The following is an 18,166-nucleotide window of genomic DNA, read 5'->3' on the forward strand; positions in this document are numbered from 1 at the left end:
ACAACCTCCCGCCCTTCCCCCCCACAGGGCTCAGCCCAGCACCTCCTGCATGGCAGGACATGCTGCCCTGACTGATGGAACCAACCATTTGTCAGGTTGAACGCCTCGGTAAACTGGCGCCTGGGGGTGGGACCTTGTGCTGCTCGGTTCCCCTATGATAATAATAGTATCAATAATGTACATTTATATAGCACCCTTTCTCTACAAGAGCTCAGGGTGCTTTACATGAAAGAAAAATGTTACAAATTACATAAATCATTCATGACCACTCTTTCTCAACCCCCCAACCCCCTCTCCACTCTCTCTTTCCCACTCTGCATACATCCAAAGTGAGCTGACATGGGTGGTGTTGGAGAACAAAGAAGCTGAGAGTGCTGACAGATTTACATGAAAGAAAAATATTACAAATTACATAAATCATTCATTACCATTCTTTCTTAAAACCCCTCCCCTACCCCTGAACCCCCCCCCCCCCCCCTCCCTTTCCCACCAATTATGCATCCAAATAGAGCTGACATGGGTGGTGTTGGAGAACAAGGAAGCTGAGAGTACTTATTGATGGGTTTTAAATGATGTGATTTTAGTGATGAGCAAAAAGCAGAGATAGAATCAGATGCCTGAATATGATGAGGGAGTTGTTCCAGATATGAGGAGCAGCAAAGAAGAAAGAACGTTCACCAAAGGTTCTTGTATCAGAGATCAGGTTGGGTTCAATAGACAATAGGTCATATGACCGGAAGAACATAAAATCAATAGGTCATTTTGAAAATCAATAGGTCAAATATCACCCGTCCCGGGCTAATGGTTAATGCAAAAGTGGGAACGCCAATTCTTCTCGCCGAAGCTCGCGAAAGGCAGCGATAAAGATTCGTTTCGGATTTCGTTTCGTCACGGATCCGTATTTTAATAAACCAGTTTATAGTCATTTCCTGTAGGAGCAGACGACAAAGCGATCGCGATCGTTAAAGAGAGAGAGAGAGAGATGGTTACTTTGGTTGACCGACTGGTCATAAAAACAATAAGTCATGTGACCTGGCAACTTGAAAAACAATAGGTCATTTCAAAATTAAATGCGTCAATGACCGATGACCGATGTCGAACCTGATCCCTGTTGTATTGACAGTTTCAAAAGGTAACAGTCAGAGGAAGAGCAGAGATTTCTTGAGGGAGTGTAAACACTGATAAGGTAAGAAAGATATGTAGGTCCTACGGAGTAGAAAGCAGAATAACAGAGAAACGCAACTTTGTATTTAATTCTCACTTCAGTGGAGAGCCAGTGTAGAGTGCGGAGGTGGGGAGAAATGTGATCAGTGCGTGGGACTCTGAGAGTCAGATGGGCAGCATTGTTTTGAAGTTTTTGAATTCACTGAAGAAGACTGTGTGGACACCATATGAGAAGAGAATTACAGTAGTCGATTTATGACAGCACAAAAGCAGAAAAAAGAGTTTTTGTAGTTTCAACTGAAAGGTACTGATGGATGGAGTTGATGCAGCGAAGTTCACAATTGACTATGTATATCAGATTTACTACCTGAGTATGCATGGTGAGATTTGAATTAAGAATGACTCCAAGGTTCCTTGCTGATTTAGAAAACTGAACTGTGGCATCACCAACCACAATAGAGGCAGGAAAAGAAGTAGATGAGGACATTCTTGCAGAGGAAATAATCATCACTTGAGTTTTATCATCATTTAACTTTAGTTTGTTCTTAGTTAGTGTCCTCCACGTGGAATGGACTCTAGATGAAGACGCCCTTCAGGGTGTGTGGGATTTCTGGTTTTGACTGATTTTGGACTGCTTTGCTTGAGGTTCAACAAGAGACTCCTGATTTATGTCTCTCTGGTATCAGACCCAGAAGCTTGGGCAGTTGGTGCTCTGTCTCTGACTGTAGCAACCTGATCACCTATGCATTTCATCCATTTCTGATCCAGTCCAAGGTGGTAAAAGCAGGTTGGAATGCCCATTGACCTCCAGTCCTGAGTTACAGAGGCAATGAGATAAGGGACTGACTCTTTATATGACATTTGCTGTAGAAAACGGTTGGAGTGGTGTGTGGCTCATGACCTTCCCTTACCAATCCTCTTGGCATGCAGCTTGCAAACTCTCTGGTGCATTGCTTCACAGGGCTCAGCATGTCAACCAGAATGGTGTGTGGCTGTAGATCTGCTAACTGCACCACTGCCAGGCAGCTAGGAGGCCTTTCATTGAAGCATATTTCCTTCTCAGAGAGGTCTCTTGGAGCACTTCGCTTCAGGAATGCAGAAACCCAAGGAGAGTTTCTCAGTGGGATGTTCCTTGTGCTAGATTTCATTTGAAAGGAACTGTATGAGCCAGTAGCCTCCATTTCTTTCAGCTTCCTCTCCCTCAAGACTGCTTTTTGACTCACTTGTGTAAACAAAGTGAGTCTTATGTTTTAACCGGGTGTTCGGTTGTGTGTGTGTGTGTGTGTCCGTGGTAAACTTTAACATTGACATTTTCTCTGCAAATACTTTGTCAGTTGACACCAAATTAGGAATAAAAATAGGAAAAATTCAGTTCTTTCCAGTCATCTTGTTTAAAACAATATTGCACCTCTGGGATGGGCACAAAAAAATAAAAAAGAAGCCTAATTATATGCAAACTGCATTTACTGTTATATTTATGTTTTTTGTATTCTCTAAACTTGGCGCTTTGATCTGATATTCTGACACAACAACAAGAGCAGTCATTATTATCATTTTTTGCTCAAACAGGAACTTCTTTTGCTAAGCATGGAAGTTTTATTTATTTTGCAAACGTTTTAGTGCAGATAGTAATAAAGGGAAATTAATCTGTAATTAATGCTAGGGGACTTGGCTCTACATGTTATTAGTTTAACAAAATACTAAATTTTTATATCAACTTTAAAACTATAAAACTAGAATGAACATAAAAGAGAAATTGAATCGACCGTTTCGTACTACATTCCCGGCGGGTGTAACTAAACTTATACATCTATCTAGATCTAGAGAAAATGGCTAAATGTTGCAGTGTGATTGCGACGGGGACTTAAAAAGAATTTTTAATTGCCCTTAAAGATTTTTTGAATGCCCAAGATACACCAGAATAATATGATTTAAACAGCGTTCTCACTGTGAATACTGCAATTGATTTATTGCCCTTTAAAAAAGTATGTTAAAATATTATATTTTAGAACGTCAGTTAAGGAGCCACGATAGTGTAATGGGTAAGACAGTTTCTTCTCACCCGAACATGCGGGGTTCGAATCTGGTTAGGACTTTTTTTTTCTTTTTTTTTTAACCCGAAGCTTTATAATAACAAATACAGAACACATTAGATTTTTTTTAAAGTGTATCACAAGTGTGTCTTGAAGGCCTTGCCTCTCTTCTCTCATTTTGATGTCCACAGGCTGACATAGGAAAATAATAGTCATGGTCTTTGTGGATTGCCTCAAGACATGGTCTTCCACAGGGATGGTTCCACCACACTCCATTTCCTCCTGGTTTTTTTGTTTTTTTAGCCAATAACCAGGACCCCAAGGTACCCTCTTGCTGAGCATCACATCCTTGTGTGATATTTTAGCAATGGAAGATGAGGATAGGCATCTTTGTCCAGTTTAGTGCATTAAATACTTCTGGGATAGGTTTCATAATAGACATTCCTCTTAGAGGGGTCTCATTTCCATTAATGAGAATTACAAGAAAGACATTGCTGCAGGTACCATTTCTGGATGGGTTTTGCAGTTCATTTTCAGAGCCTACTCTCAAGCTCACAGAGATCTTAGCTGTTTGAATCCCAGAGCATATGAGGTGCTGGTAATTGCAACTTTGGTCACTCTTCAGCACTCTGTACCTCTGTGACTTGTTTTGGAGGCATGACAGCCTTCTGGCAGTCATGAAAAATCCCTTCATGAATTTCTTCCTCTGGGATTTCCATATGATCAGGGCAAATGGTACAAAGGGGCTTTTCTTTGTCACAGCTAACACAGCTGTTCCCGTTACAAAGGGTCCCCATGTGAACCAGTAGGCGTTGCCCTCTTCCTTTTGGTTTGAATTCTGCATCAGTTCAGTGTGGTACAGTATATGACACCAAAATAAGGAGTTTGAATTATACTCCATATTTGGTGATTTATGCTTACCATGTCAAACTCAAATGCCCACCAGTCCATCCCCACAGTTTCTGCTGTAGTTCACATGGGGTGGTCTTGCTGGGCTTGTAATGAGTCATTGCTTGTAGCCATGACTAGTTAGAGCAGGGTGGACTTGGCTGGGAGTCTTATTACTGTCTTAGCTGCAAAATTTAGCCAAACACAACACAACTGTTACGATTTCAGCGTTTTTAGTTACGTTCAGTCGCAGTTTGTTTTGACGTTACACCAACATCAAAATTGTTCGGACAAGTTCATTTTCGACAACATAGCATGGTTTTATGCTTTCCTGTTGTAACATTACCAATACACTTTGGGCCTGTTGATCATGAGGCCAGGGCAGACTACTAACCTTGGTCTCATGTGATGATGTTCAGCTAATTGCATGTGTGTTTACATTGAAACAGCATTGATTGGACCAATCCGCTTGATCGTTTGCCTGAACAAGAAAGAACATGGCTAAATCATATCACACACACACACACACACACACACACACACACACAGAGTGAATGTCTCTCACACACACACACACACACACACACACACACAGAGTGAACGTCTCACACACACACACACACACACACATGCAGTGAATGTGACACACACACCACACACACACAGAGAACACACATAAAATACACATACACACACACACAAATACACATACAGTGAATGTGATACACACACACACACACACACACACACACACACACACACACACACACACACACTTTAGAGCAGAGGTGGAGATTGCCAACCAGGACATAAAGAAAAAATCTCAAGAATACATAGGTCATTGACTGACACTTGCTACAGTATGCTTCTCTCAGGTGACCACCTGAGGAAGTATAAACAGAGCACCAATTAGAGACTGGACAGTGGAAAACAGACAGAATGTAACAATTGCAAACAGCCTCTGGTAGTAGTTGCTCCGGGTAGCAGGTAGGCCCAAGTGTTTTTATGCCTTGTAGATAAAATGTGCATTCGCTGATGTGGCTCAGTCCGAGTGATTCTACCAAAATCAAAATATTCCTACCAAATTTCCTGATTGTTCCTACAAACACTTGACATGGGTTGGCATCTCTGCAAACAGAGCAAACCAACAGGCCTAGTTTGCATCAGTTTGATGTTGTTAGTATGTATCACCAAACAGGGTGTATAGTTCAAACTCCACTTTTGAAAGCCATTGAGGGTGTGCAATTTTGTTAGGAGAAAAAAAGGTGGAAGAAGAAAACGTCTTCTGAAAATGTATCTTGGCGAATGCCAGTACCTGTGGAAACTGCTGTGTTCAACAAGACAATGGAAGGGTTTGAATGAAATGGAATAAATAATTAAATGTGCAGGGCATTCAGTAAGTATTACGATTTACAACTTTTTGTGTGCCTTCTTGCATTTATTGAAGTTTTATGTGCAAAATGTTCGGCAAGTAGATCTACTTTTGCAAAGAATTATCCAAGGTAGAATGTCATGGTTTTGAATCCTGAAGTACAGTAGGCCACACCTCCAAGCACATATTTATGTGCAGATCTACACACACATGAGCACTCACACCTGCACATATTGGTTGGTACACAGGCATGTACACACACACACACACACACACACACACACACATATATATATATATAGAATAGAATAGATTTTACCTTCACAGACACACACACACACACACACACCATTTTCACATGCACATACACAGTTCTTAAACTTCAGTTTTATTCTTTCGGATGAACTGAAAGTAGCACAGACTCATTGCAGCCTGTCTGCATCAGGTCAGGCTGCTTTGTGAAATCTGTTGGTTGTCACAGAAATTGAGTTGAAGAGCAGTGTGTACAGAAAGCTATTGCAACATGTTTAATATGAAATATGTGGTATGTACAGCAAACATAAAACTAATGCTTGTCAAAAGCTGCAGCTTTTGCTTGAAAATGGAGTTGGGTGTGCCAGTTTGTAACTGCAGTGCATGTTGGCATGTTGACAACTGAAGGTCTGTGTCTTCGCTGAAACGCCATGAGGTTGGAGTTTTCACAGCAATGCAGTGCTTGTTGAAGTTCTTTGCTAACTTGGTATTGAAATTATAAATACTGTGCAGAACATTTGACTAATCTTTTTTCTCGTCTGCATGGTATTGTCCTAATCTGAAATAGTTTCTGATCTGTTCTCATTGTGATTTATATATGTACACACTTGTTCATGTTGATGACTATTGGTCTGTGTGAAGCATGTATCTGTAGGTATTTAAAATTCTAAAGTAAGCAAAGTATTGTTAATTCAGTTGTTCAGAGATTGCTGTTAAAAACATTAATTGTTGAGTTGGCAATTTCTTTCATTTCTTAAGATTTGTGATTATTGAATAAGATTTTGGGGTTTTATTTATTTAATTTCTAAAGATTTATTGTGGTTGATTATGGATTGTAGTTTTACTCTACCCATTCAGTGCCAGTAAGACGTCAGCTGATGTCCTACACAAAATGTTGCCATGGTGCCTTCAAGATGTCCTGCAACTATTCTGATTTTTCCTTCATTGGAGTTTGGTTCAGTGGACACAGACAGAATCTGTATGGTTAGTTTGATGTGTCTGGATTATAAACATACTAACTGAATGAACATGTCAGATGGAGGACCCTTTTCTTCACAATAACGTTTCGCTGACTGGACTTCATATGCAAAAGGAGTGGCAGGAACATTGTCCAGCTAAGACAGTGGTCCCAGTCAACAGATTTTGCAGGCTGTGCAGATAATTATTTATGTTAATAATGATGTGAGATGCATCTATCTTGTCTGATGATTGGTTTGAATTGAATGATGACAATGAAAATGACAGCAATGTTCAACACTTTGTCCAGTCCTTCTGTCCAATCAGAAGTCAGTTCTGAGCAGATGACAATGACTGACAGTAAGGGTGCAGTACTTTCACATGGTTTTAGAAGAGGGGGAGGAGAGAGAGTGGAGTGTTGTAAGATGATAGTTTGAAGACCAGACAAGAGGGTTTTGGAAAGGGGCATGGCCATGACTTCAGTGCACTGTTTTTCAGTGTTCATCTAGCAAGAACTGGACAACAACGAATAATCCAAGATTTTCGTAAAACACAGGGTTGACAGACAATGGATGGGAATCTCGTGTTTTTATTTTAATTTTATTTTATTTTATTTTTTTATTTTTTTTGTCACTGATCAGTTGACCGACTCCTTTGTAGAGCAGACAGACTGGATGCACAGCAGGCACTTTCTCAGCTCAATTGCAACCTGGAGGGAGAAAGTATCATCAAAGAGATTTCCTCTCTAAAGGGGGGAAATGCTCTTTGGTGGGGGAGGGTGGGTGGGGAATAATAAAAAAAAAATAAAAATAAAAAAAAAAAAAAGGGAAAAAAAAGAAAAGCTTTATTGTTCAGTTACTGAGAATTATCGAATTTTTATCTGGACAGAACCCTTGTTTGTCATTGTTAAGACAGGTATTCTCTTAGATGTCTACAAGAGTTGCAATTATTATCATAAACATATAACCCGTTTTGTTTTCATCTACAGGTATAATCTGAGTATAAGTATGTTATTTCCAATTGTATTTTGTTTTCTTTTTCAGTGTCATTTTATTGAGGTGGAAATAGACTTTTTTGATGCACAGAAATTATGAACATCACTTTGAAATGCTATCAAAATAAATGGGTAAAAAGTTCAGAATCAGAATCCTTATATACATTCATTTTCCATCACATAAACATTTTATTAGCTTCTGTATCTCATATATTTTTTGTAATAGAATTGAATAATATATATATATATATATATATATATTTATTACCCTTGAATCCTCAAAATTCCCTGACAAGGGGAGGGCACTTTTATTTTCTATTTTTTTATTTTCTGTTTTTTAATTCTCTGGCACTGAATGGTTCAAGTGAGTGAGGCATTGGTTTTTTTTTGGTTTTTTTTGTGTTTTTTTTAATAAAATTGTTTCATATAAAACTGAGTTTGCTAAACAGTTTGTTTTCATGGTTATGGTTTATGATTTTGATGGATTGATGTTTTCTGATGATGAATGACAAAATGAAGGCTGTGGAAGTATGAAGGTGTGATTGAAAGATTTCGTGTCATAACTTGATGTCTTTATCCAGGGAAGAGTTGTGAGAGGAAAGAAAGGGGCAGAGGGTCTGCTTTCTGGGCTGGATTGTATGAGCAGTCTTTGCTGCGCTGTTTGCTTTGAGTTAAGAAAGAAAGCCTGTTGAATTTTGAGGGTTTTTTTATGTTGGTGGGTAAAAAAGCGCTTATTTATTAATTTTGATATTTTGGTTGGAAGCTGAAAGTTCACAAATCAGGAACCTCAGTTGATTAATGTGCACATGCACTTAAACTCATGTTTTGGGAATGTGGCTTTATTGGTGATGATGATATCAGTTAAATGTGTAAAACGAACAGGGTATGAGTGTTTTCTTTAGTTTGACATTCAGAGGAGGTTATCATCTGAACTTTAGTAGAGTTAACAGAAGTGTGCATTTTTTGGAGCTATTGACCAAAAATGCACATGTGTTTTATTCATTATTCATCACTTTCGTCTTTATGCTTGTGGACCTGAAATGTTAAAATGATACATTTTTGGTAAAGATATTTGTGTGTGTGTGTGTGTGTGTGTGTGTGTCCCAGTGATGCCAGACCCACAGAACCCCACATCCAATGCAGGACGGCCTATGCAGCCAAACCCCAAGTCATCGGGCATGTTTGGAGGACCAGTCAACAAAACAGATGTTTGTATTTTTTAACTTTTTTCAGCTCTTCCTCATGAAATAGCCTACTCAGTGCAGCAACCATCATTTATTATTAATTCTGTGTAAGGGCACTGTCACACAATTTTAAAAAAAACAAAAACTTTTGTGATGCTAACATAGGTTCTGTTCACTCTGTCAAAAGTACTGCATGGCTCAGCTTCCTGTTAACTTGCTCTTTTGGAGCAAAGCTAGGTTTTTGGCAAGTTTTTAGGCATGGAGACTCTCCACATAGAGTAATTAGTGTTAATGAGTGTTTTCAGCAAAGAAAGACAGCACCACATGAAATTGTGCAGAGGTAATTATGTATATGAAGGCACTGTGCATATTTTTATCCACACACAAACCCACTGGATTTGTGAATTTGCTGAATCGCCGATTTTTTAATTTTTATTTATTTTTATTTTTATTTTAATTCACAACTTAATACCCCAAAGAGTTTTTGAGATATAGCTTTGAAATTTGGAGAGGTTTCTTACTTTATTGCACTCTTTCATGCTTGCAAATATGAGGCTTCTGCTCTGAATCTGAAAATTTGGCCAGGCATACCTACTCTTAGCACCATAATTTGATTTGATTTATCCTCATTTGGTCTGCATATCAAGAATATTAACAAGAAGGATATCCATTTCCATTATTGTTATTAATAGCATAATATGATTTCCATTTAGACCCTTTCTTATGTTCTTCACTTAAAATTCAAAATTGTTATTGAACAAAATTGCTACCCCTGTTGCATTTGAAAGATAAATGAGCAAAAACCCAAGTATACCCCCATTCTGAATTTACCCATTTTTCCAGTTTTGCATTAAAATGTGTGTCTTGCAGGCAATAGATATTATGGGATTTATTCTTAATGTGGTGAAACACATCCCCACGTTTTTGCATTTCTCCAAGTCACTGATGATTTAGAGAGGATATTGTTAAATGAGTCATGTGTAGGATATATTCATACAAAATTCAATGTCACATCATACATTAAAGAGACATTGAAAAAAACATTTTGTCATTATTATGCTATAGCTCATTTTTGCAATGTTTCAGTCACACTTTTGCTGATATATTTAGACTTAGCAGTGTACTGATCACTTCTGTTCTTCATTAAACACATTTTAACATCAGTTTGAGAGGGATGCATTAAGTGCAAAAATTGACAGAAACCAAGATCTTTTTACTGGAGCAGTACATCAAGATAATTTGTGAACATCATGGATAATGGTCAGAATTCACTAAATGAGATTATAGTTTTATCTGAAAGCAGAGAGAATTCCGAGTTAGACGATCAACGATCCTAGCCAGCAGATGGAGAGATGGGCAGAACACTGCTCCAACCTCTACTCCACAGAAAACATGGTGTCCAACTCAGCCCTCAGTGCCATCAAGTGCATGCCGGTCATGGAAGAACGCAGAGCCAACTGAGGACAAACTCAGCAAGGCCATTAACAGCCTGACCAGGCAAGGCACCTAGCAGCGACGGAATTCCCCCAGACCTCATTAAACACTTCAAGACTGCTCTTCTGCATCCTCTGCACACAGTCCTTTGTCAGTGCTGGAATGAGGGAGCTGTACAGCAGGACATGAGGGACACCAAGATTATCACCCTCTACAAAAACGAGGGTGGATGGAGCGACTGCAACAACTACAGAGGCATCTCACTGCTCAGTATTGTAGGCAAAGTCTATGCTCGGGTCCTCCTAATTCGCCTGCAGAAACTGGCCGAACGCGTTTACCCGGAATCACAGGGAGGCTTCCGAGCAGAGAGATCCACGGTAGGCATGATCTTCTCCCTTCGCCAAATCCAGGAGAAGTGCAGAGAGCAGAGGATGCCCCTGTATGTCGCATTCATTGACCTCACCAAGGCCTTTGACCTAGTCAGCAAAGATGGCCTTTTCAGGGTTCTTCGAAAGATCGGCTGTCCCCTCAAACTGCACAGCTTGAGTCCTTCCACTCCAACATGACCTAATGTCTAATTGGGCTGTCTGCTTGGACCAAGCAGTGTCGCCTGTGACTGTAGAGACCGATGCATGAGAGACAGTCTCTGTTGCAGCGATCACATGTGTAAGCTGATGCTGGTCTGTCGGCTGCTGTCCCTTTTCTGCGAGCTCGCTTTTCTGCTGCAACAGCTGACAGTTTCTCCTCACCAATCTGTAGCTGATTCTTGAGAGTGCTTCTCCGTCTGTTGTGGTCATCTGCAAGGTCCTCCCAGGACTCAGTGTTGATCTCAAGCACCTTAATGTCACATTTGCAAACGTTTTTGTATCTCAGCTGTGGGCGGCCGATGCTTCTCTGCCCCGTGGCGAGCTCTCCAAAAAGGATGTCTTTTGGGATGCAGCCATCTTCCATGTGGCGAACGTGGCCCAGCCAGCACAGCCAACACTGTCTCAACATGGTATACATGGTCGGGAGGCCAGCACGTCAGGACTTCGGTGTTTGTCACCTTGTCTTGCCAGGAGATGCCGAGTGTGCGCCGTAGGCTTCTCAGGTGGAAGGTATTGAGCCTTTTGTCCTGACGAGCATGTGTGGTCCACGCCTCACTGCCATACAGCAAGGTGCTGAGGACGCAGGCATTGTATACAGCCATCCTTGTCTTCATGGTCAGCTTGGGATTTGTCCACACTCTTTGTGTGAGGCGGGCTAGCGTTGTGACTGCCTTCCCGATCCTCTTGTCGATCTCGGTGTCGAGGGAGAGGTTGTCGGTGATGGTGGACCCAAGGTAAGTGAATTGATGGATGGCTTCAAGCTCGTAGTCATCAATGGTGATGGCTGGTGGAGATGGCATGTCTTGGCCTAGGACATTTGTCTTCTTGAGACTGATGGTCAGACCGAAATCTTTGCAGGTCTGGGAGAAGCGGTCCATTAGTGACTGCAAGTCCCGCTGGGTGTGGGTCACAACTGCGGCATCGTCAGCAAAGAGCATGTCTCTGATGAGGGCTTCATGGACTTTAGTCCTTGCTCTGAGGCGGGCGAGATTGAAGAGCCTGCCATCTGATCTGGTCCGCAGGTATATCCCTTCTTGCGCTGTGCTGAACGCATGTCTCAGGAGAAGAGCAAAGAAGATTCCAAATAGGGTGGGGGCGAGGACACAGCCTTGTTTGACACCGCTGTGTACGTCGAAGGGCTTGGAGAGGTTACCATTAAACTGCACCGTCCCTTTCATGTTGGAGTGGAAGGACTCAATCAAGCTGTGCAGTTTTTGGGGGGCAGCCGATCTTTCGAAGAGCCCTGAAAAGGCTTTCTCTTCTGACTAGGTCAAAGGTCTTGGTGAGGTCAATGAATGCGACATACAGGGGCATCCTCTGCTCTCTGCACTTCTCCTGGATTTGGTGAAGGGAGAAGATCATGTCTACTGTGGATCTCTCTGCTCAGAAACCGCACTGTGATTCCGGGTAAACGCGTTCGGCCAGTTTCTGCAGGTGAATTAGGAGGACCCGAGTGTAGACTTTGCCTACAATGCTGAGAAGTGAGATGCCTCTGTAGTTGTTGCAGTTGCTCCTTTCACCCTTGTTTTTGTAGAGGGTGATAATCTTGGTGTCCCTCATGTCCTGCTGTACAGCTCCCTCATTCCAGCATTGACAAAGGACTGTGTGCAGAGGATGCAGAAGAGTAGTCTTGAAGTGTTTAATGAGGTCTGGGGGAATTCCATCACTGCCAGGTGCCTTGCCTGATGTCAGGATGTTAATGGCCTTGCTGAGTTTGTCCTCAGTTGGCTCTGCGTCAAGTTCTTCCATGACCGGCATGCACTTGATGGCATCAAGGGCTGGGTTGAACATCATGTTTTCTGTGGAGTAGAGGTTGGAGTAGTGTTCTGCCCATCTCTCCATCTTAGCTGGCTAGGATCGTTGATTACTTCCCCAGTAGGGGATTTGAGGGGGGCAGTCTTGCTCAGTGTTGGTCCCAGTGCCTTCTTGATACCATCATACATCCTTCGGATGTTGCCTCTTTCAGCAGCATTCTGTATCTCTGGGCTGAAATGCATCAAATTCTCTCTCAAAGGCCTCTGCGAACTGTTCTACAAGGTCTGGCTGAGACATCTTGCTGATGTCAGTGCGAGAGTTCCCTTGTTTCTTTGAGTAGTGGAACTTCTTTGGTTGCAGTCTGATCTTGCAGCATACCAGAGGTGGTCTGTGTCACAGTCTGCGCTGTGGTAAGAGCGAGTGTGGAGAAGGTTTTTGATGGCAGCTCATCTTACTAGGATCAGATCCAGTTGATGCCAATGTTTTGAGCGCGGGTGCCTCCAGGAGACTTTGTGTTGGGGCTTCGTCTTGAAGAAGGAGTTGGCGATGCACAGTTCATGGCAGATACAAAACTCAAGTAGTCGCTGTCCATTCTCATTCATTTTCCCCACTCCAAAGGAACCGAGACAGGAGGGCCACGAATCGTTGTCTGCACCCACTCTGGCATTGAAGTCGCCCAGGAGAACAAGTTGTTCTGTCCTGGGGATGTTCCTTATGGTTGATGCGAGATTTTCGTAGAACTCATCCATGGTGTCTGGAGAGGCGGACAGTGTTGGAGCATATGCGCTGACGAGAGTGACATAGCCTTCGGAGGTTTTGAGGCGGAGAGTCAGGAGTCGTTCTGAACCGCCGCTGCCTGGTTCGATCATGTTCAGCAGGCTGTTCCTGACTGCAAAGCCTACTCCGTACTCTCTTGGGGCATCAGAGCTCTTTCCTTGCCAGAAGAAGGTGTAGTCCCTCTCCTTTAGTGTTCCTGAGTCAGCCAGCCGTGTTTCCTGCAGAGTGGCAATGTCCACATTTAGTCTCTTCAGCTCACTGTTTATGACGGCTGTCTTTCTGGTGTCGCTGATGTCTTGCAGATCTTGGGAGAGCCCAGGCATCATTGTCCAGGACATTCCAACAGGCCAGTTTCATTGTTGATCCGTTTCTTGAAGTTTTCTTTTTGCCTGGTGTGGAAATTAACGACCTGCTTGTCGGATATTCTCCTAATCCTCATACACCCATAGAAGAAGGCAGGTCGTGGCTGGGGGCTGCCCAGCTTGGGCGGGCGGTAGCTGTCCAGTGGGACACAAGGGTCCCTCCCACCGTCAGAAACAACCCCTGGCGTTGGCTCTACGCCAATTGAGCGCTAACTTATAACCGGTAACTGTTGCTTCACGTGTTGTTCCGACGCTAGTGCTAGTAGTGAAGCTGGAGTGTCCTCTCCAGGTTTTAGGTGCAAGGTGTTTGTGGATGGATGGACTGATATAAGCCTGGGCAGTGTAATATGGAAGACAGGCTGTTGCCCATGCAGCCTGTCCCCCCTCTCCACCTCGCTGACAGATCCAAAGGAACAGCAAGGCTGTTACGTTTTGGTGCCAACGCGGCTGCAGGAGCTGCCGGAAAGTGACAAAGTTTGCCGTCCAACTGCCTTAGGGGCCCCACATCGGATTTTCTGTCAGGGTTTACTCCCTTGGCTAGGTGGCCGCAGGTAGCTCTCCAGAGCTGGCGCCCTTTGATGGGTCATTTATTTCCACCAGGGTGTCTAGTCACCCTGCTCACCATCCTCCTGAGAGGACTGGTGGGGGTGCTGGTTTAGTCGCCAGGAATTTGTGGGGGTGCTGGTTTAGTCACCAGGAATTCAACCCTGTGACAGGTAGTACTGGCATCCATGTTACCAGCTGTCATGTATATATATATATAAGTGTAGTCTGTGACCAAGCTGCCAGGTGGCAGCGAAATTTCAGATGTTATTTTTTTGTATAACAAAATAGGTGTTGGTTTTCAACTTTGTTTTTATTTATTTTATATTTATATATATATATATATATATATATATATGTGTGTGTGTGTCTGTGTGTGTGTGTGTGTGTGTGTGTGTAAATACATGTGTGATAACTGTGTCATTCCTGTGGTGACACATCTGAGAATACCTGTATAACACTGTTCTTGAAGAGAGGAAGGTGACAACACAAAATAACAAAACATAACAGTATTCCGCAGTTTAATTCACTCAAATTTAACCTGGAACACAATTCAGTCAGTGAGTCACATGTAAATTTTCTTCTGTGGTCCTGGTTATATTGCTTCTCTTTGGTCTGCCCACAGTCCTGGAGGAGGGTGGTGTGGTCTGACTGGTAGATGGTTTTGGCAGACTGGGAGAAGGAGGCAGAGATTAGGATGGGGTCTTTGAAAAAAATGAGGCCGACAGGCTGAGGACAGTCCAGATCTTTCTTTGGGCAAACAAACTCCCTGATCTCAGTGAATAAGAACAGTTTTGTTTACTGCGACCATTTGGGCGAATGATGGATGGGGGTTCATCACACAGAGTAGGGCACTGTCTCATGACTGGTGGACTATCACTCTGCCCTCAGCCTCATCAGCTTGAAAAAACTAAACGAAACAACAAAAAACAAACAAACAAAGAAACAAAAAGTATGCACATAATTAATTTGCATAAGTGAAAAGACATCCAAATAGGAATCCAAAGGGAATCTAAATAATCCATCAAACCATTTTATCAGTAGTCGGTGATTAACCAGTGAACCCAATCAATCAATAGACCAACAGATAAATTAATTAACTTGTCAATCAGTCAGTCTACCAGCCTTTAAGTTTACAGGGAACGTATATGTCATGGAAATCCTGAGAGGTCATGGAATTTGAAAGTGTAATTTTCCAGGACCGGAAAGTAATGGAATTATGGCTGAAGTCAAGGAAATAGTCATGAAATTAAAAATAAAGCCTTAATAAAGCACAGATGCTTCCACTGATTGAGGAATGCAGGCATGCCTACTGTCCTGGTGCATGTTGAAAAGAAGAGCCTTCAAAGCTGACAAATATAGTGACAAAATCAATGTTGCTCGAGTCTGTGGCCGGGACCGCCTGCAGTAGATGTCAGGCCATGACCTTAGCTGCCATCTGGGCAAAATAAGCTCAAGCATTATAAGAATAAATGCTCGCATGAAAAGAAGAAAAATACAATTCAAATTGGGACACTGCCGATGTGACTGATGACAAAATCAGAAGACATCATCATGTGTTGATAACATCCATCCTGATAATGAAAGTGCGTTTCTCAAGATCACCTGTTCTGTGCTGATCCAGTGATCTTGTATGCCATCATTATATGTCATTTAGATTGAAGAGCAGATTGTGTCATTTTGATAAAACCGAGATATTTGCCTTTGAATAATAAACATCAGCAAAACCTGTTTACTTCCTAGCATTGCCCAAGTAGGGACCCATTGACCACAATAGGCAAAATAAGTAGGAGCACCCAGCAACAGTTTGGCACAAAATCCTCATGATCAGTGGCTTTCACACAAGAGTTCCTAACCCCAGCTTCAAAACACATTTTGACAGGCCCACAGTGTAAACAAAGTGAAACAAGAGGGGTAGGTGATTTAGATTGACTCCACTCGCTCAATTGAGGAAACGAATATGTTTCAGCAGACAACAATTTTCCTCAAGCAGCAGCAGATTATGTTTTCAGTGTTGCTCTCTCTTGAGAGTAACACGCATATACATTAGAACAGAAAGGTAGTGCAGAACATGTATTGTTAGTATCCTGCACTATATTTCAGGACCTGGACAGGCTGGCAGCTCACCTGCACAGAATGGGTGCAGAGGAGAGGGAGGCCAAAGCGGTGATTGTGGAGGACGATGATGAGGATGAGGATGAAGATGAGGAGGATGAGGAGGAGATCCACAGAGACGGCACTCTGCCCGCATCGGAACCTGCTAGACCTTTGTGAGGGGATTGACTTTGTGTGTGTGTATGTGTGTGTGTGTAAATGCGTGTTTATGTCTGTGTACATGTTAACTTGTTTCTGTGTGAATGTGTGTGTGTGTGTGTGTGTGTGTGTGTGTATATATATATATATATATATATATATGTGTGTGTGTGTGTGTGTGTGTGACTACATATGATGGTAATAATGATATAACCTTAAAAATGTTTTTTTTTTTTTTTTAACTTACTCAGTTTATGGTATCTTTAGGTAATCAATTTCACTTGCTTGTCTGATTTCAGATTTTTTTTTTCTTCAGAAATGTGCATGTAATTGTTATAAATTTATTTTCTCTCTCTCTCTCTCTCTCTCTCTCTCTCTCTCTCTCTCTCTCTCTCTATATATATATATATATATATATATATGGATGTGTAAAAATGGTACAATCACATGGATATATGGGGGTAAAAGAGAAATGAAACATTTCTGAAGCAAGCTGATGTGATATAGCACAGAGCAGTATGTGTATAAATATGTGTCTGGGAATGGAAGGCATCAAAGTTTGCAAGAATTAGATTCCCTATGCTGTTCGTGGATAGAATTTGAAATATGATTTGTCGTGAGTTTTTACAGAGTGCATAAAAAATGAAAATAGGTAAGTTTTAGTTTTGTGTGTATGGTAAATAAGTAGACAAATGTGAGTCACCAAACAAGACGAAGAATTCATTTTAAAAACCCTGCAGGGGTTAAATGAAAAGGTAAGAGATAAAAACATATATATAGAATTTCAACAGGAAACATCAGTCATTTGCTGTTTTGTTTTCCCACCATGGGGACTAGTATACTGATCACAAAACAGGTAACAGATAACAAAGTGGTAGTATACTGTCACAGAGCGAAGCAGTAGTTTACTGTTCATAAAACATGTAACAATTTCCAAAGCAGTGGTATATTATTATTATTATTATTATTATTATCATTATTATGATCATTTATGCCTAATCTTGAAAATAAGCCCAAGGATTTTATAAATAGAACAACCACGTAAATATCAAAAAGGAAAGATTGAACACAAGATACCAAACATGAATGAAAATTATTCATCCCCCAAACAGGTAACAGATTGTAAAGCAGTAGTGTACTATTCACAAAACAGGTAACAGCAAATTGTACTGCAGCAATCTATCTGGACCAATTTAATTTGAATAAAATTATGAAAAATACAAATCAGTATTGTAAGGACATGAATTGTCATTCAGCTGATGTGGGGATTTGGTCATATTGATGGTGACAACAAGATGATTGCCATTGTCATGAGTAACATTGGCTCTGAATTTCAATTCAGAAGCTAAGAGAGGTTTGGGGGAGGGGTTATGGATGATGGGGGAGGGATTATGGATGAGGAAAGTCATAGTTAGAATTCAGGTGCATGGGAAAAATAATAATTTGTATGAGTATGGGAAGTGAATATTTTAATTTTTTCTTTATATCTGATTTATGTTTTCCATGGGTGATTGAGCTAGATTTGTTTTTGAATTAGTCATTTAAATTTTATTGAAGATTTAACATTGTTAGATTGGTTTGTGACTATTTTTTGATTAAACTATATGCAAC

General features: G+C 41.4%; 1 protein-coding gene across 4 annotated transcripts in view; it reads left to right on the forward strand.

Annotated features, from left to right (window-relative positions):
- Positions 1-18,166, forward strand: part of LOC143275197 (mitogen-activated protein kinase kinase kinase kinase 4-like) — a 331,965-nt gene that overhangs the window by 120,035 nt on the left and 193,764 nt on the right. For all 4 annotated transcript variants that reach the window (XM_076579163.1, XM_076579166.1, XM_076579165.1 and 1 more), the window contains exons 16-17: positions 8,768-8,868; positions 16,406-16,572. In XM_076579163.1, the coding sequence (XP_076435278.1) occupies positions 8,768-8,868; positions 16,406-16,572 (268 nt within the window). The remainder of the gene's footprint in view (positions 1-8,767; positions 8,869-16,405; positions 16,573-18,166) is intronic.

This window comes from Babylonia areolata, chromosome 30 (genome assembly GCF_041734735.1).
Source record: "Babylonia areolata isolate BAREFJ2019XMU chromosome 30, ASM4173473v1, whole genome shotgun sequence".
Classification (NCBI taxonomy): domain Eukaryota; kingdom Metazoa; phylum Mollusca; class Gastropoda; order Neogastropoda; family Buccinidae; genus Babylonia; species Babylonia areolata.